The sequence below is a fragment of the Ursus arctos genome, unplaced genomic scaffold, assembly GCF_023065955.2.
Source record: "Ursus arctos isolate Adak ecotype North America unplaced genomic scaffold, UrsArc2.0 scaffold_19, whole genome shotgun sequence".
Lineage (NCBI taxonomy): Eukaryota > Metazoa > Chordata > Mammalia > Carnivora > Ursidae > Ursus > Ursus arctos.
The window spans coordinates 41,248,947-41,271,866 of NW_026622863.1; the positions used below are offsets into that span (position 1 = coordinate 41,248,947).

At 47.7% G+C, this 22,920-nt stretch overlaps 1 protein-coding gene and 1 non-coding gene across 3 annotated transcripts; both read right to left on the reverse strand.

The window, feature by feature from the left end:
• Window positions 1-830: 830 nt before the first annotated feature.
• On the reverse strand, window positions 831-935 carry LOC113244869 (U6 spliceosomal RNA). The gene has a single exon (XR_003312544.1). It is a non-coding gene; the product is annotated as a U6 spliceosomal RNA (small nuclear RNA).
• A 2,902-nt stretch (window positions 936-3,837) lies between these two features.
• NPHS1 (NPHS1 adhesion molecule, nephrin) lies at window positions 3,838-22,296 on the reverse strand. 2 transcript variants are annotated; one of them, XM_026484331.4, is made up of 29 exons: window positions 21,857-22,296; window positions 21,539-21,754; window positions 21,333-21,455; window positions 21,020-21,148; window positions 20,441-20,522; window positions 19,968-20,071; window positions 19,660-19,787; window positions 19,391-19,562; window positions 19,050-19,207; window positions 18,667-18,811; window positions 18,446-18,570; window positions 16,622-16,808; window positions 16,318-16,447; window positions 15,964-16,136; window positions 15,390-15,530; window positions 15,167-15,307; window positions 14,281-14,402; window positions 13,126-13,297; window positions 12,871-13,027; window positions 12,624-12,775; window positions 11,132-11,243; window positions 10,867-11,048; window positions 9,257-9,313; window positions 7,195-7,314; window positions 7,026-7,050; window positions 6,844-6,919; window positions 6,593-6,686; window positions 6,381-6,496; window positions 3,838-4,408 (listed from the first exon to the last, which is right to left on the reverse strand). In XM_026484331.4, the coding sequence occupies exons 1-29, from the start codon at window positions 22,071-22,073 to the stop codon at window positions 4,277-4,279; spliced, it is 3,888 nt and encodes a 1,295-aa protein (XP_026340116.4). In that variant the 5' UTR covers window positions 22,074-22,296; the 3' UTR covers window positions 3,838-4,276. The 2 variants fall into 2 exon arrangements, with proteins under 2 accessions (XP_026340116.4, XP_057170672.1); XM_057314689.1 differs by lacking the exon at window positions 21,020-21,148.
• Between the last annotated feature and the right edge of the window lie 624 nt (window positions 22,297-22,920).

Sequence of the window (22,920 nt, forward strand, 5' to 3'; positions counted from 1 at the left end):
AGGCTTGCTTTTAGCCTCACAAACCACCCTTAGGAGTGAAAGCTCTTTATTTTTACTTCTTGCTTTTCATAGTTCTTTTCATCCATAACTTTGATGACTTTTCTTTGTAATCAGATTTATATATTTTGTCAGTTTAAAGAACATAGTGTTCGCTTTTTTTAAAAAGAATCTCTAGGGGTGCCTGGGTGGCTAGTCAGTTGGGCATCTGACTCTTGATATCAGCTCGGGTCTCAATCTTAGGGTTGTGAGTTCGAGCCCTGTGTTGGGCTCCATGCTGGGAGTAGAGCCTACTTAAAAAATAAAATTAGGGGCACCTGGGTGGCTCAGATGGTTAAGTGTCTGCCTTGGGCTTGGGTCATGATCCCAGGGTCCTGGGATCGAGCCCCGTGTTGGGCTCCCAGCTCGGCGGGGAACCTGCTTTTCCCTCTTCCTCTGCTGTTCCCCCTGCTTGTGCTCTCTTGCTCTCTTTGTCAAATAAATAAATAAAATCTTTTTAAAAAATGAAATAAAATAAAATTTAAATTTAAAAAAGAATCTTCAAAAAATTAAATTTAAATTAAAATTTTAAAAATTTAGGGGGCGCCTGAGTGGCCCAGGTGTTAAGCGTCTGCCTTCGGCTCAGGGCGTGATCCCAGCATTCTGGGATCGAGCCCCACATCAGGCTCCTCCGCTATGAGCCTGCTTCTTCTTCTCTCACTCCCCCTGCTTGTGTGCCCTCTCTCGCTGGCTGTCTCTCTCTGTCAAATAAATAAATAAAATCTTTTTAAAAATTTTAAAAAGAATCTCCATTTTACTTTTTCATTAACTTATTTTAATTTTAATTTTCTTTTTTTAATGTGGAACACTTTTCAGTTTGCATGTCGTCCTTGCACAGGGGCCATACTATCTTCTCTGTATTGTTCCAATTTTAGTGTATGTGCTGCTGAAGCAAGCGCTATTTTAATTTCCTTAAAAGTAGAAGAAATATTCTATTTTCTTCAGATTTATTCTATGGTTCATTTTCTAGTTTCTTTTTTTCTTTTCTTAAAATTTTCCCAAAAACAAAACAAAAAAAATCCCCCAACATTATTATTTTTTTTTAAAGATTTTATTTATTTATTTGACAGAGGGAGAGGGAGCGAGAGAGGAAACACAAGCAGGGGGAGTGGGAGAGGGAGAAGCAGACTTCCCGCTGAGCAGGGAGCCCGAGGCAGGGCTCGACTCCAGAACGCTGGGATCATGACCTGAGCCGAAGGCAGACCCTTAATGACTGAGCCACCCAGGCTCCCCGTCCTCAACATTATTATTATTATTATTATTATTATTATTATTTTAAATTGTATTAAGTTTTAAATTTTAATTCCAGTAGAGTTAACATATAACATATATTAGTTTCAGGTGTACAATATAGTGATTCAACACGTCTGTGCATGACTCAGTGGTCATCATGATAACTGTACTCTTGATCCCCTTTGCCTATTTCACCCATCCCCACCACCTCCACTCTGGTAACCATCAGTTTGCTCTCTATAGTTATGAATCTGTTTCTTGGTTTGTCACTCTTTTTTTCTTTTCGTTCATTTGTTTTGTTTCTTAAATTCCACATATGAGTGAAATCATATGATATTTGTCTTTCTCTGACTGACTTATTTCACTTAGCATTATACTCTTTAGTCCCATCCATGTCATTGCAAATGGCAAGATTTCATTCTTTTTTTTTTTTTTAAAGATTTTATTTATTTATTTGACAGAGAGAGAGACAGCCAGAGAGAGAGGGAACACAAGCAGGGGGAGTGCGAGAGGAAGAAGCAGGCTCATAGCGGAGGAGCCTGATGTGGGGCTCGATCCCGTAACACCGGGATCACGCCCCGAGCCGAAGGCAGACGCTTAACCGCTGTGCCACCCAGGCGCCCCTAGATTTCATTCATTTTTATGACTGAATAATATCCCCTTGTGTATCTATACCACATCTTCTTTATCCATATATCTATCAATGGACATTTGGGCTGCTTCCATAATTTGGCTATTGTAAATAATGCTGCTGCAATACACATAGGGGTGCATGTATCCCTTTGAATTAGTGTTTTTGCATTTTGGGGATAAATACCCAGTAGTGCAATTACTGGATTATAGGGTAGTTCCATTTTTAAATGTTTTCTCAACTATGACATTATTATTTTTCCCTTAGTAACTAGTAAAATAAATGGTTTTTTAGTTCTACTTGAGCTCAAGTGAGTTTCTGCCCCTTGCAAATTATCCATTTTTTTGTATCCATTAACTAAAGGCCCCCATTCAAACTGGCTTAAGAAAGAGGGTAAGTTATGGTTGCAACTAACTAAAGCCACCATTCAGACTGGCCTAAGGGGGAAGGGGAATTTATGGTCCAGAAGCAGCTCTAACTTCAGGCACAGCTGGATCCAGGAGCTTGTTGTAATCAGGAACTTGTCTCATTCATAGTTATTTATGTAAATTAAAAGGGACTAGATTATGGGCAGACAGAAGCAATAGATATTTGGTGCATTGATTCAGACACTGGCAAGAGGAAATAGGAAGTGCACAAAGAGACCCAACCACAGCATGGATTTCCTTTGGGGAGCCTTACCCAAGCCGTTCAAGTGGTACCCAACAACCCAAATCCAAGAATATCAGCATATTCTCTTCCCTGGCCACAATGATCCGTTCTGGGATGGGCTTAAAACCCAAGCTGGGCCGAGGGAAAAGCAGCCCCAGGACTTTCCAGAACTATCGGCAAAAGAGTCACTGTGGCTGCTGAGCTTGGAATGCCAGCCTAGAGCTGTAAGTGGTCATCTTTCTTTCTTAAATGAAGAGTCTACCTGAGGATGAAATCAACACAGAGAAAAGCAGAGCCAAGAGACGTAGAAAAATAGACCTTTCCTGGCTCTGTTTCAATACTGGATCCAGCAATGCATTAAGCCAGCATTCCCCTGATGCTGTCAGCTAGAACGACCAATAAATTCACCTTTCCTGCTTAGCCAGTGTGGAAACAGAATGCTGTAGGTTCCTTCTTTGAAAAAGAAAAATACACAATTAGGAAAATTCTACTTTTAAGAACCGAATCATCTTTCAAATTAAAGGGGAATTGTTTGGACCCGCGTATTTGTGTATTCGAGTGCTATAGTGTAAAAGCTTATTTTAGTCTAAACTGAGGGAAAAAAATATGTTGATGAGCATTTGAACCTACAGTGTTTTTTTTAATGATTTTATTTATTTATTTGAGAGAGAGAGAGGCAGCCAGCGAGAGAGGGAACACAAGCAGGGAGAGTGGGAGAGGAAGAAGCAGGCTCCCAGCAGAAGAGCCCGACATGGGGCTCGATCCCAGTCCCAGAACTCCGGGATCACACCCTGAGCCAAAGGCAGACACTTAACGACTGAGCCACCCAGGCGCCCCTGAACCTACAGTTTTGATAATATGATTAATCCAGTAGAAGTGGAGGCCTAAATGAAGATTGTACTTAGCTATACTCTGTTCTCCATAAAAATAGGCAGATTTCTCAGTCTTTCTGCTATTCAATATAAACAATAAGAATTATCTTGCTGGGTTGCTTTATTATGGAGACTGTTTTACAAATCACCTTTACCAAGGTATAATTTACGTACCATAAAATGCACCCATCATAAGTGTACAGTTCAATGAGTTTTGACAAATCTATACACCCATGAAACCACTACCACAATCATGATATAGAACATTTCTTTTACCCCAAAAAAGTTCTGTTGTGCCCTTTGGCAGTCAATTCCCTTCTTATGGTCCCAGGCAACCACTGATATGCTCTGTCACCTTAGATTAATTTTGCCTGTTTTAGAATTTCTACAAGTGAAATAATACAATATGTATTCTTTTGTATCTAGCTTGTTTTGTTGTCTTTTTATTTTCTGTAAAGTCTATTTATGTTTACATGTGTGTCATAGTTTATACATCATATTTTAGATACCTGTGGAAAATAATAAAACAAGTTAGATATAATAATGGTTCACAAATTCCACTTATTATTAGCTATTTCAGGTGTAATTGAACTCAAAATGAACTATTTTTATGTCTTTCCCAACTTCTGAAAATTTTACTTTAGAAAATATAAAGACCCTGGAATAGCTTTTCATTATCGAGATGTCTTTTACAATTTACTGTTTCCCTTTGGAGAAGTTTAGTTTCTAAAGGCAGCTCCCAGTGCAGTCTTATTTATGTAAGCCTTACTTGGATCATCTCCTGTCACTTACACACATGGACCAGTGGAATATTATGTCCTGCATGTGTAGGAAAAGGGTGTCGAGAAGGCTCTCACACCAGATGTCCCCTCAGCTCAAAGGGTAGAGAATCGTGTTCCATAGGGTCCAAGTCTCCTGCCACCTGATCATAGATTCCTCTTGTATCCTCATATGTCTCCTCAAGCCAGCAGGGGTCACAGGAGCCCTGACAAGCAAAGGTGGAGTTAGAACCATAAGAAGATGCCCTATAGGTCCTCATTACAGCTCTAGGAGGGATACACACTCCTACTCAACTTCCCAGGGAAAAAAAATGTTTTAGTTTCTAATTATGAGGAAAAAACCCAACAAATACAAAGAGGAGAGAGATTATAATGAGTCTCCATCATGAACCTCAATGTACCCACCCCTAACTTCAATAATATCAACCCTTGGTCGATCTTGATTTATCTATATCTCCATCTTTTCATCTCCTAACCTCACCATGTGGGTTATTTTTAAGCAAGTCTAAGATATCTCATGATTTCTGTCAGAAAAATAATTAAAATGTCAGAAACATGAAACTTTTAAAAGTGCATGATATTGAGAATTGGAGTGGAATGTGAATAATGATTCTGTTAGTCCTATAAATATCAAAATTTTCATCAAAATAGAAGACAAAAAAGACCATGTAGAGTGGTCCTTACTGGAGATGTGTTTTGCCCTAGGATTGAGAGGAAATTGTTGTTTTAGATCAGCAAATTTTAGAGCTGATTTGCCCATGGGCCAAATACAGCCTGCTGCTTGTTTTTGTACCGCCTGGGGCTAAGAATGGTTTTACATGTTTTAATCAATGGGAAAATAGCAAAAGAAGAATCTTTATGATGTGAAAATTATATGAAGTTCAAATTTCAGTGTCCAAAAATAAAGTTTTATTGAACTTAGCCACTTGTTCATTTATGTATTGTCTATGGCTGCTTTTATACTACAGCAGCAGAGCTGAGTAGTTTTGAAAAGGACAGCATGTCCTGCGAAGCCCGAAGTATTTACTATCTGGACCTTTACAGAAAAAGTGTGTAGATTGCATCTGTGCTTTCCAGGGCACATATGGTTCAGCACCACGGACAGCATTTTAATGCACATTATTTCCATGCTGGTGAGAACAGTGCCCCACCTGGGACAGTTACAGAGGGAAGTCCTTGGCCTAGAGGTGCCAGAGCATTTGCCAAGGCCACACAGAAAGTCAAGTGTTCTGCCCCACCTCCCTTACAGTAGGTGGGGGTAGTTGATAGTCAAAGTGTTTGTTGTTCTTGCCTGCCCAGCTACCATCTTCACTTCCCTCTGGGCTCTCTGTTCCTCTCTCACTCAGTCCAGTGGATGGCCCCTACTCTCTGATGCCATGGCTGGGTACCAGTCCAGATCTGTCCAATTAGCATAGTCTTTCCCCTGCCTCAGTGGTTCAACAATAAGTATGTGACCAAAGCTGGACTAATAAAGTGTCAGCTCTGGGGCTTTAGAGCTATTGGAAAAGAGACTTTCTCTTTCTCTGAAGGTTACTAATCTAAGAGGATACAAACCTGCATTTTCTAGGGACATCTGTAGGGAGGACACTCTGGTTCCACCTGAGTGGGGCCTGAAGACTATTCTATCCCTTGACTTTTCAATTGAGTGGGCCAAAAACTTATTTCTTTATATCTGTCTGCTTAACCAGTGTAGTAGAAAAGGCTAATTATTCAGTAGAATGCATAGCTTCCTTCTTCCATGGTAATAGAACTATAGTGAGGCATATAGATGTCAAGCTGGACTAAATTTCTCAGTCTCCTTTACAGTTAGGTGTGACCATGTGACTGTGTTCTCATCAGGGAAAGAGTAGAATGTACCATTTCTGGGCCTGGGCCATAAGGCAGGGTTGTGTCTCCACCACACTCTCTTTTTCCCTCTCCCACAGTTGAAACACGCAGTGAACGAGCCCATCTATGCAAACTTGAACAATGCACTAGAGGATGGCAGAGGAACACAATGGAAAGAACTTGAGTTCTGCAATAACCATGTGCAATAGGGTCACTCACCTCTGATTGCTATGTGAGAAGGAAATAGGACTTTGTGCTATGACGTCTAGTTTACCCTAACTAATATAAACAGTAGGAGGTAGGTTTCTGGCGGTAGCCAGGAAAGAATTCTGCTGATACAAATCTCCTCACCATTGGTACTTCATCATAGAGGGGTCCCCAGGCCCCAGGTGGGGCATAGAGTCTTTCCACCTCATCATACAGGTGTCCAGGAAAAGCCATATCCGCCTCTTCAAGATGTGTGAAACCTGGAGTTGGAGTGGAAGGAAGGGATAATCAAGGCACCTGTCCAGATAGCAGGGAGATCTATGAGCAGAGGGAACTCTGATATGATCATGACTCACCTCGAGGATAAGACACCTCCTCCAGTGTTGGTGGCAGCTGGGGGCTGAAGTTCTTCATGGAGTGGTAATATGGTTCTACATCTGTTGTGCTAACCTGTCAACAACCCCCCCAAAAAAAAACCCAGATAAAATCTTTTCTATCCTCTGATTCCATAGTTCCCAGAAAGGACAATGATTAACCTGAAGTTAATGACAGAAATTTAGTCTGCCGGTTCCCTGTTAGCAGAGCTTTTGGGAGCACCCTCACTCACCATGGAGCTTCGAGTGTCCCTGTCTCCGGTCCACTGGCTGTCTTCGTATTCATTCTTGACTCGGTCCTCCTCCGACCTTCCAGGACAGAGGTATGGAGGTCAGCTGGGTGTTGACTCTGACACCTCTCATCCCCAAACCTCCTTCCTCAGAGCCTTTCTTACAGAAAAATATTCCCACTTACCCTGCCTCTGTCTTCTCTGAGATGCCTGAGGGAAGTAGGGAAAAAGGGATCAGAGACACCCCTCCTCTGGCCAAACAGTCCCTGGGAAACTTTCAATATGGAGCAGCCCCAGGGCTCCCTGTCACCCTTGGGCCTCCATCCCTGCAGGGGAAGAATGGTCTTTCCTCACCTTCAGCAAGACGCCTCAGTCTCCACTGCCAGAGGAATCCCCCAACACAGGAGATGTTAGAAAGCAGCAAAAGACCCCCAACAGCAAACAACACAGGCAGCAGGGGCATCCCTGAGGGTCCTGGGGGAAGAAGGTACCCCTTAGTGAACCCAAAATGACTGGCTCTAGGCCCGGAGCAGCATTCTCTGAGAAAGCCCATTTCTGACTAAGCAAAGCCCCTCTTCCTAGGCCAGGGAAGCAGATGGGCAGGGATGTCCAGATCCACTCCTTCTTGCCACCTCAGGGCAGGTGGCTCCTTTCTCAAGTCAAGCCACTAACAGTGGGTCCTACCTGAGCCCTGTGTGTAGACTCAGGTGGGAGCTCCAGCTGGGCATTCAAGATCTCCTCCCATGTATTCAGCCTTCCCCACCAACCATAGACGCTGGTATTGGACCCTCCAGCCACACAAACTAACCACTGGCTGTTTCCAGAACCACTGAGGCAAAGCCACACCCCTAAGCCTTGGAAGAGTCAAATGTGTGTTAGTAAATGTCCTTTCTTCTCAACTGATTTTATTCTCAAATGACTTCCTCTTTGCACAAACTTCCCTTCCAGGTAATATCGGAGTCCTCTGCTATATCCCTAAGGACAAGACTAAATCCCTCTAAGTAGACATCTGCTCAGCATCTATCTCCCTATCTTCTGCTAACAGCACTTATCTTCCTTTGAGGAAATAGCCACTCCCTCACTCTTAGGCTGTATGTTCCCACAGATCTCCATGGAGGATATATGGACTTCCCTGACCAATAAGAGCACCCATCCCTCTTTCCACAGTGATCAGTTCAGACCCATCCAGCATTTGACCCAAGGTGGATTTTTGCCAGAACATTTAGGACACTCCTCTGCTGGCTACTGAGAAGTGGAACAAAGCTGGAGGTATGTGGAGGGGGGTGGGTACTTCTTTGCCCTCTTGATGAAAGAACCTGAGAAGGAAGCCATCAGAGATGAAGGCAAAGTTGAGAAAGAGTGAGAAATACATCCTTTGTGAAAATCATGAGAACCTATTGGAGTTTTCAATTTCACAAGCCAACCAATAACTTTTTATTGCCCACAACAGCTGAATTTCTGTCACTTGCAACCATCTCAGACTTTGAGGGGGGGATTGTTAGCAAAATGGTCATAATTCTTTCCCTGTAACTACACTCTTGAGTAGTCCCCTTCCACACTGACTCTGAGTTGAGACATGTCACCTGCTTCAGCCCATGAGACAATATCAGGTGTGACAGAATCAGGCACTTGAAAGTGCTTGCCCAGTCCTGCTGCTCTTGGGACTCCTGTGACCACCTCCATATGAACAAGTCAAGGAGAGACATGTGGTGCAGTTATCTCCATTGTCCCAACCAAGAATCAGATTGTCAGATATGTGAGAAGGAGGCCATCCTAGGTCAACCAATCCCAGACAAGCTTCCAGCTGCCTGTAGCCCAGACCAGAACTGTTCAGCCACTTGTAGAATCAAGAGAAATAATGGTTGTTGCTGTAAATGCCCATGTTTGAAGTGGTTTATTTTGCATCGAAAGCCGACTGATACAGGAGAATCTGGGTGGTACAGTCAGTTAAGCATCTGACTCGGTTTCAGCTCAGGTCCTGATCTCAGGGTCGTGAGATCGAGGACCATGTGGGGCTCCACGTCAGCCCATGTCCAGGCCTGCCTCAGCTCCATGTGGGGGTCTGCCTCAGGCCCCCCGGCCTCCGGCTCCACACTTAGTGGGGAATCTGCTTAAGATTCTCTGATTCTCCTTCTCCCCCGCTCTCTCCCTAATATAAATAAATGAATCTTTTTTTTAAAGCCAACTGATACAGGCTTTGCACAGGGCATGGATTCAGCTAATTCTTTCAGAATTAAACTGAATTAGGCAGAGAGAAAATGTGTCACATCCAGGAAAGAGAAAGAGCTTAGGATGTGCATAAGGGACAGAGCTAAGTCTTAAGGGTTTGTGGCCACAAAACAGAGGTGGTGGGGTTGGAAGCCAGAAGGCTCTATTCTCAAGGGAGAGAGGGATATTCAAGGGGTTGAAAACTTACCTGCAGGCTGCTCTGTGGGCAGCTGGTAGTCAGGTTCTCTAGAAGGCTGGTCTAGACCTGCGGGGTGGGTATAGAGATTGTGAATCTACACCAAGAATCTGGGTAAGCCTTAACTATTTCATGGTTTCCTATTAAGCTTTTCAACCCATTCTGAGGAACTGATTTATGGCTTCTTAGGAATATTTCAAAGAGAGCTGCAAATTGCTGATAGTAATGGCAATACTATTAACAGCCATTCTAATGCCAATAATAATAATAATAATAACAATGATGATTATTATTATTATTGATGAGTGCTTTATGGTATGGAAGGTCCTTTTAACCCAAATTATCAATTTTGGAGGGTTAACCAAAAAAGATCCTGGGTTCTCAGAATGTCTTAATAGAGGTGTTCTAGAGCAAGCAAAGTGAGTGTAGTACTTTATGCTTTAGTACTTAGAAGGAAGACTGTAATGGGGAAAAGAAAGAGGAGGAGTGGGAGAAGTTCCTTACTTCCATAAGGAAGAAGGCTGATGCTCTGTCAGGAAGGGAAAGACAGAAAGAGGGAGCTTTAATAGGGCAAAGTAAACAGAAGTTGAGCAGAGGGCATTTCTCCAAATCAGTATTACATAGCACTAACTCTGTACAGGTTCCTGTTCTAAACACTTTAGATAAATTAATTTATTTAATCCTCACAACTGTCTGAGAGAGATCTTACTTTCAGAGACAGGTGCAGAGATCTCAGATACCTTATTTTTAGACACTGAGGCTGGATAATGTTAAGCACCTTGCCCAGGGTCTCATGACTAGGAAGTGGCAGAGCTGGGACCTGAATCCAGGCTTGTCTAAACCAGGCTTTGTGTGATGAGCCACTACACTACCGTGCCTGCCAGAGTCAAACGTTCTCATTAGTCATATCAAGGAATTTGTTCCTTTCATCAAAGTTGCTGAATTCATTGGCATCGAGTTGCCCATAACATTCCCTAACTTCCCCTTAAATGTCTGTAGGGTTAGTAGTAATGCCCCCTGTCATTCCTGATATGGGTGTAGCTGTGTCTTCTTTCTTTTTCTCGTTGACTCACTTTATAAAGGTTATTGACCTTTTCAAAGCAGCAGCTTTTGATTTCATTGATTTTTCCCTATGGTTTTTCTGTTTTCTAGTTCATTGGTTTTTGCTCTTTATTATTTCCTTCCTTCTGTTTACTTTGGGTTTAATTTGCTCTTCTTTTTCTAATTTCTTAAGATGGAAACTAAGCATCAGTCTGAAGCCTTTTAAAAAATCTAAATGAGCATGTAGTGTTGTAAATGTCCTGCTCACACTGCTTTAGCTGCACCCCACAATTTCCGTGTTTTCTTTCCATTCAATTAAAACATTTTTCTAATTTCCCTTGTGTCATTAATCACATTCAGACAGAATAGATTAGTGGCTAAAAACTGGTTCCTGGAGTTCATCTGCCTGAGTTCCAATCTCATCTCTACCTCCTTCTCACTGTGTGAGCTTCAACAGTAAACTTAGTCTCTCTGGTCCTCAGTTTCTTCATCTATAAAAAAGGAATAATATTTACTTCACTCTATCATCCCATAAGTCCCTTGAGGAGCTCTGCAACCTGTTCAAGATTGTCGCTTCCCACCTGGGGTGGTGATAGGGATCTGGGCTCCCTTGTCAGTTAGTCCACTGTCCCCCAGGGCGTTGCTGGCCAGCAGCCAGACCCTGTATCGTGTAGAAGGCTGCAGCCCAGTCAATGTGAAGGTGGTGGCCTCAAGTGGTAGGACATCCACGTAGAGGAACCCTGGGGTCTCCAGTGCCTCATATCTGTACGAGAGGGAGGGCAGTCATTCAGGGAGGTGCCCCAGCCATGTTGGCTGCCATCCCTTCCTGCCCTGACAGGGACCCACCTGATTTGGAACCTCTGTGGCAAACCCCCATCAAAGCCAGGTTTCCATTCCAACCCCACTGAATATGGGGTCATGCTCACAACCTTTAATCCTGATGGGGGATCTGGGCGGCCTTTGAAGAAAAAGATGAGGGGAGTAGTCAGAGGATACAAAAGGTTCTAGAAGATCCTTCCAGGTTTTTCTAAGAATTATTTTAAATATATAGTCGATTCTTGTGATTAGTTGTGGTTATGTTTTATAAAGTTGCTATGAACACTGAATTACAGAACATCAAATCATTGCTTCTGGTGGAAATGCAGTTTGATTTCTGTGAACCTCCTGTCACAACATTTTCATCAACCAATCAATACATGACCTTGTTTTTTGTGTTTCTATTTAAAGACACCTTATTTAAAGTAGCGTATTGATTCATTAACATTGAACTCACGGCCAACAGTGTTGTAATTCATGTTTGAATGAAGCTTATCCAACAGCAATGTTTTCTCCATATCCTTAGGAACTCTAGACAACATGTTAGCACTGTGGCTAGAGGCCACTTTAAATAGCAGAATCACTAACAAAAAGCACAAAAGTGCAAAAAATGTGGGACTAAATAGGCCACAAAGAGGACACTTACTTACAGTATGAAAGCTGGAATAAGAAGGCAGAGTGTTACGTTGTTCTACCCCAGCTGAGAATGTGCTCATTGGGTGACTCAGTTTTTTTTACCTGCTCTGTACATGTTTCTGAATGACCAAGAAAGCAGTATGAGTATTGATTTTTTGAGGTTACAAATAATTTTTAGCAAGTAGGCAAATTTGCAAATAGGCTTGACAAATAGGAGCACTGAATGTATATGACATATGTTCCTTGTGTGGATTTTTTTGGTGCCTATGTCACATTCATTCCTCATTTCTTCTGGATACAGAACCCTGAGTATCCTTTGGAAAACCACTCATCCAGATTCTCAGGCCAGGTGCTTCTGATGGAAATGACTCTACTCCTTGTAGGAGAGATATGTGACCAGGCCAAGCCAACCAGGGTGTTGCCATCCCTGACCACAGGGTGTTCAGGGGTGGGATGGGAGCTGAGTAGAGCCAATAAATCTTAAATCTAGTACTTTCATACCACTGTTAGGAAGAGAAAAATTCCATTTCTCCTGGGAAGTCTAATAGCCCTCTATGAGGAAACTTAGAATAAAGCCAAGACAGAGAAAAGCAGACCTGAGAGTCAGAGAGTTCTTGATGACAGCTGAACCTAGATCCAGTGACTCCTGAGAACCTACTTTTTGATTACTTGGGCCAATAAGTTCTTCCCTCCTCCTTCTTTTCCTTCCTGTGGGTTTCCCTGAAGATCCAGTCTCCATTAGGATTTTCAGGGCAGGCAGAAACTCCATCCCTACTCATAAACACTTCTCAGTTATGGGAACCCTGCCATTCTGTGACAATCAGAGACTTGGGGATTGACCCAGGGAACATCCTCCCAACACCCTCATAACCCACTCCCACCATACTGATGCTGACGAGTTGAATGTTGGTGTGGTCTGAGCCAAGGGGGTTGCTGGCTGTGCACGTGAAGAGGGCATAATCCTGGGCTGCAGACACGTTGGCAATGGTCAGGAGACTGCTGTGGACCCCACCCTGGTGGTATGTGTGCTCTGTGTACCTGGGGAGGAGGTGTAGCAAGGATTCAGGAAAGGTAACATGGGTTGGGGGACCAAAGTTGGGACTAGAGTGCTGCCTGGCTAGGCCTTGACTCACCTGGGATCCTGGAGATCCAGAGGGACTCCATTTTTGGTCCAAGTGAAGACGATGTTGGGGACGCCTCGGGCACGACAGTGGAGGGTGGCGGAACTGGTGCTATCTCCAGCTGCAGCCACCTTAGTTAGGGGAGTGGGGTGCTCCACCTGGGGGGCAACTAGTAGGAGTTGTTGGTCAACATGAGATATGTGGAAGGACATGAGAGATGTGAGTTTAGTAGCAGGCCTTGAAATCAGGAGTTTGGGTGTTACTCACATCTGACAACAAGTCGGACCAGCCCTCGGGCTGGAGGTGCCACTCCATTGTCCACAATGCACTGGTAAGCACCAGCCTGGGCCAGTTTGGCATGGTGAATTCGAAGACGCCCTGTGGCTCCCTTCGACATCTTCTCCATGTCATCCAGGCTCTGGTCCTCCTCCTTTTCTCCCTTGAGGCACAAAATACAGGAGATGGCCCCCAAGTCTGGCCCCAGCTCCATTATCACCCAAACTGGGTCTCTCCTGTACCTTTATTCTCCCAGACACAATCACCTTCCACAGATCTGCCAAAGAAAAAATTCCCCCATCCATCTATCCATTCCCCGAGTCATCCATCCATCTATTTGTGTATCCAATCATTCATTCATGGGCCCATCCATTCATCCACCAATCCAGAAAACTATTCACTCATCCATTTATCCAACCATTCATGCTCAGAGCGATTTATCTACCCATCCACCCATGTATTTAACCATCCATCTCCTTGTCAATTTATTCATTTATCTATCTACGTCTCCTTCATCCATTTGTGCATTCACCCATTCATTCATCTTCCTTCTACCTATCCACACTTCCATCTATCCACCCATCCACCCCTTCTATTTACTCATACATGCACATACCCATAAATACATGCAACTGTACATCAATTCATCCAACTACCTGTTTATCCATCTCTCCATGTCTCCATTGACCCATGCACCCATCCATCCATCCATCCATCCATCTATCCATCTGTTCATCCATTGTTCTTCCACAGACATCTTTCCACTAATGGTATTCATCCGTCTATCTACTCTCTAATTTTATCAATTTATCTATTCATTTCTTTCATTCAACCTTTAGTCACTCATCTATTTATCATTTATCCATTCATTCACTTGTCTGTCCATCTGTTCTTCCATCTACTTATTCATCCATCCACTTACCTATTGATCCATATACACATCCACCTGCCTGCCCACTCACTTGGTTATCTATCCACTCACGCACCCATCCATCTGCCATTCAACAGGTAGTCCTTGGAGGATGTCCCAACAAATATATAGTTATATAGGATCATATAGCTGTGATCCCTCCTCCCAAGGAACTCACAGTCAAGAAACCACATCCCCCAGCCCCCACTTCCATTTACCAAAGATCAGATCCTTACCAGCCTCTCCCAGTTGAACATCCCTGGAAGGATGGGATTGGCATCAACGGTGCAGACTATGTCCACAGAACCCCCAATATTCACCTCAGTTGGGTCCTGGAGAGCTCGAATAGTGGGAGCATCTGGGAGAGGCAAGGGGTTGGGGAAGGCACTTGTGCCCATACAGATGATGGTGGGAAAGGCCCCAAGTGGGAGAAGTGTTTTAGAGGTGCTCAGGAAAGTTACAGGTATGAACAGGTATGATACAGTCTGCCCTTTATGCAAAGTAAAGTTCTCAGGGTTAGAGAGGCATTCTCCACCCACTACTGTACTGTGCCTCTGTGGTGACAAGAGCAGGTCTGGTGAACTTCCAGGATTGTAAGAAAGTGGATCTTCCACAGTGGGCTTGGCTTCCTAATTTTTTTTTTTTTTTTTTTTTTTTTTAGAGAGAGAAAGCGAGCTCCTGCATATGTGCATGTGTGCAGAGGTAAAGGGAGAGAGAGAATCTTAAACAGGCTCCACCCTGAGCACAGTGGAGCCAGGAGTTAATCTCAGGAATTTGAGATCATGATCTGAGCTGAAATCAAAAGTCAGATGCTTTGCCGACTGAGCCACCCAAGCGCCCCAAGACTTCCTGATGAGAGTAACTCCCATGTAGGTGGCCCCCCTGTCTGAGCAGATTCCACCTAGGGTCTCTCTAGTGGGCAGGGTTCTCAAAGTGGGAGTGACTCCATCACAGTTAAGGCTCCAGAGTGGGAGGCTTTCAGGATGGATGATTACGCCTAGGTGGGCGGAGCTTCCACCATAGGAGACTCCACAGTGGACAAGATTCCCTGAGTGGGTGTGGCTACCATGGGGGCGGGGTCCTAAAACGCCCTAGTTTCCCAGAGTGATGATAGGGGCTCACAGTGTACATCCAGCCGCACTAGAGTTTCAGCGGTGCCCTCCGAGTTCTGGCAATGCAGCTGATAGAGGCCATCGTCAGCGCGGGTCACATTCCATAGCTGCAGGGCTCCACCAGACAGGATGCGATGCCGAGGGCCACCAGCTGGGGGAGGTCAGGGTGAGGGGCCTGCCAGCCCCCTCCAGTCCGGGAGACCTGCACCCTTCTCTGTGACCACTCCACAAACCTGGGCTGAGGCGGTAGCCGCGGAAGGTCCAGTTGAAGGCCTCCGGGGCAGGGTTGGCAGATACAGACACCGGCAGGAGTGCCTCACCCTGCTCCACTGCGTTCACCACGAGCACCTGCTCCCCCAGGAACTCCGGAGGGTCTGTGGAAGGGGCGCCAAAGGGAGTCAAGATTGTTGTTAAGGTTGGGGTCTGGGATGGATTTGAGATCAGGTACCGGTATGAGGGTTAAAGTTGGAGTCATGACTAGATTTAAGATTGTGGACAAGGTAACAAGTTCAGAGCTGAATTCAGCGATCAGGTTCAGGATAGAGGTCAGGATCTAGTTTAGGAAAAGGGTAAAGGCCAGAGTCAGGTTAAAAGTTGGAGAGAGGGTTCAGGAGGGTTCACAGTCAGGGGTTAGAATAAAGGGCAAGGCAAAATGGAGGTTGGGCAGGAGAGGAGTTTGTGTAGAGCTAGGGGTCAAGGATAAAGGTCACGAAAGTTTCAAGCTTTAGAATGGAGATAAAGGCCAGTGTCAAGGTGAAGACCCAAGTAGTATAAGGTCAGGAGGGAATCAAGAGGGCTTCCACATACACAGCACGTTGAGGCGGTAGAAGGCGCTCATGGTTTCCTGTAGCTCAGGGCTGTGGGCTCGACAGGTCACTCGGTGGCCGTGGTCTCGGGAAGACATTCTCAGAAGGACGCTCCTGGCTGCCGCAGAGCCTTTGAATGGGGCACTACGGGGCGGCGTGGCCACGCTTTCCAACCTGTGGCCCACGCAGGGGTGGTAGGGTCAGGTCAGGGCTAGCTCAAGGATGGAACCAGAGGCAGAGGGGTACTAGGTACGGGGCAGGACACCAGGGGTGGGGGTGGGGGTGGGGGCGGGGGCTCAAACGGTAAAGGGGCGTGACCGGAACCAGAGAGTGGAGGGACCGCTGGCACTCTCACCTCTCCCCCTCCTTGTCCCACGACAAGTTGACAGGAGGGTTGCTGCTAACGCTGATGCAAGTCAGGTTTAATGCATCCCCTGGGCGCAGAGCCGTCGCGTTGGCCAGGATCGTCACGTTTGTTGGGGGAACTTCAAGAACGGGTCAGAAGAGCGAGGCTCAGAGCCTGCTTCCGCCTTGCCTAGACCCCAAGCTCTGCCGCACACGACCTAGCTCTCCATACCCACTGTCCCCCAGCCTGGCTCTGGCTTAGTTCCCCGCCGCGACCACGCCCTCCCCCAGGCCGTGGCCGAGCGCGCCCTCACACTGCACCACAAGCTGCGTGGATGCGCTGAGCTGACCCGCCTTGCACGTGAACTTGGCCTGGTTGTCCGACGGACCCGTGATCAGTACAAGCTCTCGGGAGAACGTGCTCCCTGACTTCTCCAGACTTCCCAGCTGCACCCGCCGCGGCTCCTGGGGCGACCGGGGTTCGGTCACCGTCCGGGAGTCCTGAGGGCAAAGACTGACTGGGGGACGGCGAAGCCCTGCCATTTCCCCCTAGAAACAGCCCCATTGAGTTGGCTGCCGCCAGCGCAGATAAAGCCTTCGTGTGATGAGGAAAAGTGTCCTCCTTCCCCTGGCACCCAGCTCAGGTAGAGGAATGGGGACTGGAATCGAGCACCTCCCACACGGAATCTCTCCCGCCTACCCTGGGGCCCTAGAGCCCCAAGGTTTTGCGGTGGGACCCGGCCTCCAGCCCCATGCCCCACACCTTGGCCCCGCCTCCTCTGCTCTAGCAGTGGTCGGTGTCCCCTGCCGACCCTCAGCCCCACTCCTTAAAATCCATTCCAGCTACACTTAGCAAGCACCACACGCCAGGAAAGTTCCATGGAATTCCCAAACCTTTCCCAGAATTTCTACGTTGTTTCCTGTCCTTAGTTCTTTTTCTTAAAATTCCCACTTTCTCCAAAGATTTCCTTTGATCATTCCCTTAATTCCATGGTCTTTTCACAGATTTCCGAATCCTTCCCCCATATCCTCTTATTACACCAGTCTTTTACTAGAAACCTAGTTTTTTCCCAGAATTCTATCCAATTAAATTTCATTCCCATAATTTCTAGTCCTTCCCCCAGAATTTTCACTAGCCCCCTAACTTCTCAGGATTTACTCAGAATTCTGTCAGAATTTCTTTTAATTTTTTCTTTTTTTTAATTTTTATTTTATTTTATTTTTTAAAAGATTTTTATTTATTTATTCGACAGGAAAGAGACAGCCAGTGAGAGAGGGAACACAAGCAGGGGGAGTGGGAGAGGAAGAAGCAGGCTCATAGTGGAGGAGCCTGATGTGGGGCTCGATCCCGGAACGCCGGGATCACGTCCTGAGCTGAAGGCAGACGCTTAACCGCTGTGCCACCCAGGCGCCCCTGATTTTTTTCTTTTTTTTTTTAAGATTTTTTTAAAATTTATTTATTTGAGAGAGAGAGAGAGAGCCAGCAAGAGAGAGAACACAAGCAGGGGGACTGAGAGAGGAAGAAGCAGGCTCCCAGCGGAGCAGGGAGCCCGACGCGTGACTCGATCGCAGGACCCTGGGATCATGCCCTGAGCCGAAGGCAGACGCTTAATGACTGAGCCACCCAGGCATCCCTCTTTTAATTTTAATGAAATTTCACTTTCTTACCCCCAAATCTTGCAGATGAAATTTATTATTAATAGATTTTCAAATGTTCTGTGGAATAACTAGTCTCTCCCCCAAATTTCTAGCCTTTGCCCCTCATTGTCCTTGGACCCGGAATTCTTAGTTTTTCCCTAAAATTGCTGCCATTTCATCTGAATCCCTAAGATTTCACCAGAATTTCTTTTTCTTTTGGTGAAATTAATTGCCTTTTCTCTAGAATTCCCTTTCCTCATCTAGAATTCCTTCTTTTTTCCTAGAATTCTGTTTTCCCAGAGTTTCCAGAATTTTCCTAGGATTCTGTTTCATCTTCATGGCATTTGTGTCTTTTCCAATTCCCTACCAAAACTCCAACTCTCCAGTATTTTTCAAGAAGCTCACGTTTTTCCAACATTCCCCAAGACTCTGGAGGAGAGAAAGGGCTCCGTCTTTCCCCCTATTTCTGGCCACCCCACAAACCCTTGTTTGGCACCAACCTTGAGCCAGGTAAGAGAGGGGTCTGGGTTGCCTCCAATGGCCAAACACACCAGCCTCACTCGAGTCCCAGCCCGGAGGCGTTGTCCCTCTGGGGGGCCCTCTATCCACAACTTCTGGGCAGGATCTGTGAGGAAAGCCGGGAAGAGGGGCTTTTCTCTCTGGGTTGGGCCTGAGAGTGGGGGTGGGGAGTCTCTAAGGGATGGGGCACCCCTGGGCTCACATTTCACATTCAGGATGAGTGACTTCTTGAAGGTCTCCTTGGTGAAGGCCTCACTAAAGGCCTCGCACGTAAGAGTCAGACCATTGTCCTCTCGCCGCACCAGGAACGTCAGGTTAGACATGGAGATGTGGCCACCGTGCAGGCCCTGCTAAGGAGCAAACTTAAGACTTGGCAATGAGAGCAGTCCCATCCCCGGTACCTGAGGTCTGGGTTCACCCCAGACCTTAGCAGGGACATGGAAAGCATCTCCACCCCCTCCTCTGTGAGACCCAGGAGGCCAGGACCCAGTCACCCAGGCTGCCAGGCCCGTCCTCTCCCAGATCCAGGAGTCGTGCCCTCGGCTCCCTCCTCCCTCAGACCCAGGAGCCTGGCCACTGCCTCACATCCATGACCATCTCTTCTGTGGGCACCAGCTGCCGCCAACCCAGCCACCATCGCAGCAGAACACGTGGGCGACTGGATTTGGTGATGCAGGAGAGCGTAACGTTCTTGTTTTCAGACTGGGATGCAGATCCCAAGATGGTAATGGCACTGGGGGGGACTGCAGGGATGATGGACAGAGGAGAGACACGAAGCTAGGCTGGATGCCTCACACACTGGCCCCGACAAAGAACTGGGGACATATGACAAGGTCTTTGGCATCAGACAGGCATGATTTGGGGGCACAAGCAGATGGTTCTCTGGGGCACGGACTGACAGATGGGCAGCTGGCATGAGGACTCACAGGTGACCTGCAGTGTGACTCCGCATTCCTGGATCCCCGTAGATACACTGTTGTGGGCCTCACAGCTGAGCCTCGCCCCATGGTCTTCCGGTCGCACAGTCATCACTAGCATGCTTCGGGCCACCGCCTCAGCATGCTCTGTGCCCCATGCTGTGGACATGGGCTGGCCATTCTGAAGACAGAGACAAACCTGGGCCAGCTCAGGGCCAGCTCCTCCCCCACCACCACCCCGCTTCCCTTCCCACCCTAATGTCTGCCTCTGCCCTCACCTTCAGCCACTGCAGTATAGCTGGCGGATTCCCTCCTCGGGCCACACACAGCAGCTCCAAGCTCTGTCCTGCCCTCACGTGCCCCTCGTCCAGGCCTGGCCACTCAATGATAGGGGGTCCTGGGGGGACTGGGAAGCAGCAGTCACTCAGTGGGCCTGGGGAGCCCATCCATTCTTTCCAGGCCCCACAACCTGCCTTTGAACCCCCATGTTGCTCCTTGAGAACCTGAACCTTCCATAATCCCCCCAGGACCCCCAATTCCTGCTTCCCATCCCCCATGCCCACAGCTGACTCAGTTCCCCACTTACACAGAACATTCATGGTGACTGAGACCCGGATAGGGGTGTCCATTGCTGGGCTGGACCCCTCACAGACCAGTAGCTGCCCGTTATCTGAGCTCTGGGGTGTCACCCTGGGATGGGAAGTTGGGGTTCTGGAGTCAGAGTCATCATCTGAAATTTGGGGAGTCAGGGTGAAGAGGTGGGGATCCCAGGTTCCCACGCCTTGCCTAAGTCTCTCTGCTGATTTCCTCTAGGATCTTGAGTTCCATGGAGGAGATCTGGGGGGTCAGCAGTGAAAATTGGAATCCCAGAGGCCCACACCTGACCAAAATCCTTGTACTTGATACTCTGGAACTAGGGTTCCCATGAAGATGTTTTGGAGGGGTCAGAGTGAAGAATTAGGTCCCAGATGTTCATGCCTGACTCTGGTCTCCATGCTTGGTGTTTTCATGGAGAAATTTGGGGGCCAGGCTGAGGGGAGGGCATCCCAAATTTCATACCTGGCTGTGGCCTCTGTGGTGAAGAGTTTCTCCTGGGACCCCGCATTCACACTGGCAGAGATGTCAGAAATTGTCTGTCCACCTTGAGGCAACAAGAGGGCTAGAGGGATGCTGCCTCCCCCCCCCCCCCCGCCACCCCGAGGCAGATCCCTGGGAGACTGGTCTGGAAATCCTCAGGGTGGACATAATGCCCCCTCCCTCCTCGTTCTGGAGGAAAAGTTCCAGCTCTGTTCCTCCACACATTCAGGCCTTCCTCCTGGGCCCATGCCCTCACCACCTTGCCGGGTTGTGTCACCCACCGCCATCACCTAGCTTCTTGCTCCTGCACCAATGATGACACCCATATCTCCATCTGGAGCCTCAGCCTCTTCTCTGAGTTTCCGACCAGCAGTCCTGCAATCACTTTGGTGTCCTTTCCTGGATGTTCCCTCCCATCCACAGGTCTCACACTGGCCTCAACATCTCCCCAAGACCGATCCTGCATCCCCATCACTCAAGGAATGTCCTATTTTCTGGGACCTCTCAGAGGGACACACTCCCTCCCCACTCCAGGGGCCCCACCAGTTCACCAACACTCACTCTGGAGGAAGGTGATGTCAGGTGCTGGCTTTGCATCCCCAGACACACAGCTGACCACGTACTCCTGCCCAGCTACCCATGTGACTGTGCTCCCTGCCTCGGGGGTCAGCTGAAGCACCTTGGGGGGCACTGGTGAGAAAAGGTCTGGGGTGAGCTGCCACCACTGAGAAAAATAGGAGGATTTGGGTTTTGAGTCTCACTACTCATCAGATGTGCACCCTGGGCCTGGGACTGAGGGCTTGGGATCCTGGGCCCTGGGGTAGGAGAGGGCTGGAAATGGGACTCATGCATCCTGGCGGTCTCTCACCCATACCCAGGATGGAGATGATCACTCTGGGAGACACAAGCTCAGGGCCTGTCTCTGAGCGGCCGACCTGGCACTCATACTCGGCGTCATCACTCAGGTCACACGCTTCAATATGCAGGTGGAATTCACCTGCAGGTGAGACCAGGGGTCCCAGGTCAGGAACCCAGTCAGGCCCTGCTGCTGGTTCAGGGTCTTAGGCCCTGATCCCTTACCTCTAGTAGGGTCCCCTTCCAGGTGGTACCTCGGGAAGCTGGGGATCCTAGGATCCGGGCCCAGGAGTAGCCCATCTTTGGCCCATTGCACCACACTGCCAGGAGCGCTGACCCCACACCGCAGCTCAGCAGCAGTCCCCTCCACCACCGTCAAGTTTTCAGGCAGAGCCCAGAAGCCTCGTGGAGCTGAGGCAGGGAGCGGCAACTGGGCCAGGCCTGGGGACACAGGGATGTCAGCAAGAGAAGGTCTGTCTGGAGAACATGAGTGGGAAATGAGGGCCACTTGGCGCTGGGTCACAAGGCCAGGATCCCACTCACCTGTGGTCAGCAGCCCCATGAGGAACAGGGGAGCCCTGATGAGGGTCCTCAGAGCCATCCTGGGTCCTCTGCCTGTGGTTCTTGCAGTGTCCACTGCCAACATCCTCTCTCTGTTTCTGTCTTTTTCTGGGTCCCTCTCTCTACATCTCTGGCTTTTCTTATTGTCTCTCTTGGTCCATTTGTCTCCTTCTCTTTCTCTGTTTTCCTCTCTTCCCATGAGTCAGTCTCTCTCTCTTTCTCCTTTCCTCCTCTTCAGTCTCACCCTTCTTCTCTCCTGCCCCCCCCCCGACCCTTGCTCTCCTCTCACCACTCACAGCCCCTCAGGAAGGACAGCTGCTCGGAGAACTCCAGGAGCCCAGGAGAGCGATGAGGCTAATGTGGTCAGTGGCAGAGACCCAGCCCGATGTTGTCCTCACATTGCTGCCTCCCTTGGGCACCCTCCCGAGTCTCCAGCTCCAGGTCTCCGCCCAGCAGGCTCCTCCCGGCCCAGCTGGAGCATGAAATCCCCTGTCAGCACATGCCAGGAACATTCCACGGTGCCTCCCCAGTCCCCATGACCCCAAGGGCCTGGCTTGGGCCAAGGATAAGGGGCAGCCAGTCAGACCCAGGCAGACAGCTGGACCCAGCATGAGGTTAGGATTCCCCCACTCTTCCCTCCCCTGGTACATGACCTTGGCAAGTCTCTGCCTTCCCAGAGTAGACATCTCCTCATTGCCATCAGGGATCTCTGCTGGAGAGTGTGCAAGATTGTGCTTGAGAGACTGCAAGAGTGCAGATATCTGTGTGCATATGTGCATGTGAGTGCATGAGCATGGGTGTGAGCATGGGGAAGGTGAGAGTGAAATGTGATCTGTGAAAGTATACTCAGGAGTGGGTGTGTGTTTGCGTGTGTGTGTGTGCGCGCTTGAGTGTCTAAAGCATAAGTGTGCAGGGCTGTCAGAGAGGGTGGAGTGAAAGCCACGGTCCAAGACCACCTGCACTAAGTGGGTATAGGAGTGAGCCCAGCTTGGGAACCCTGTGGCCATATGAGTTCTACCTCATGAAGCTTTCCTCTGTCTCTCCCT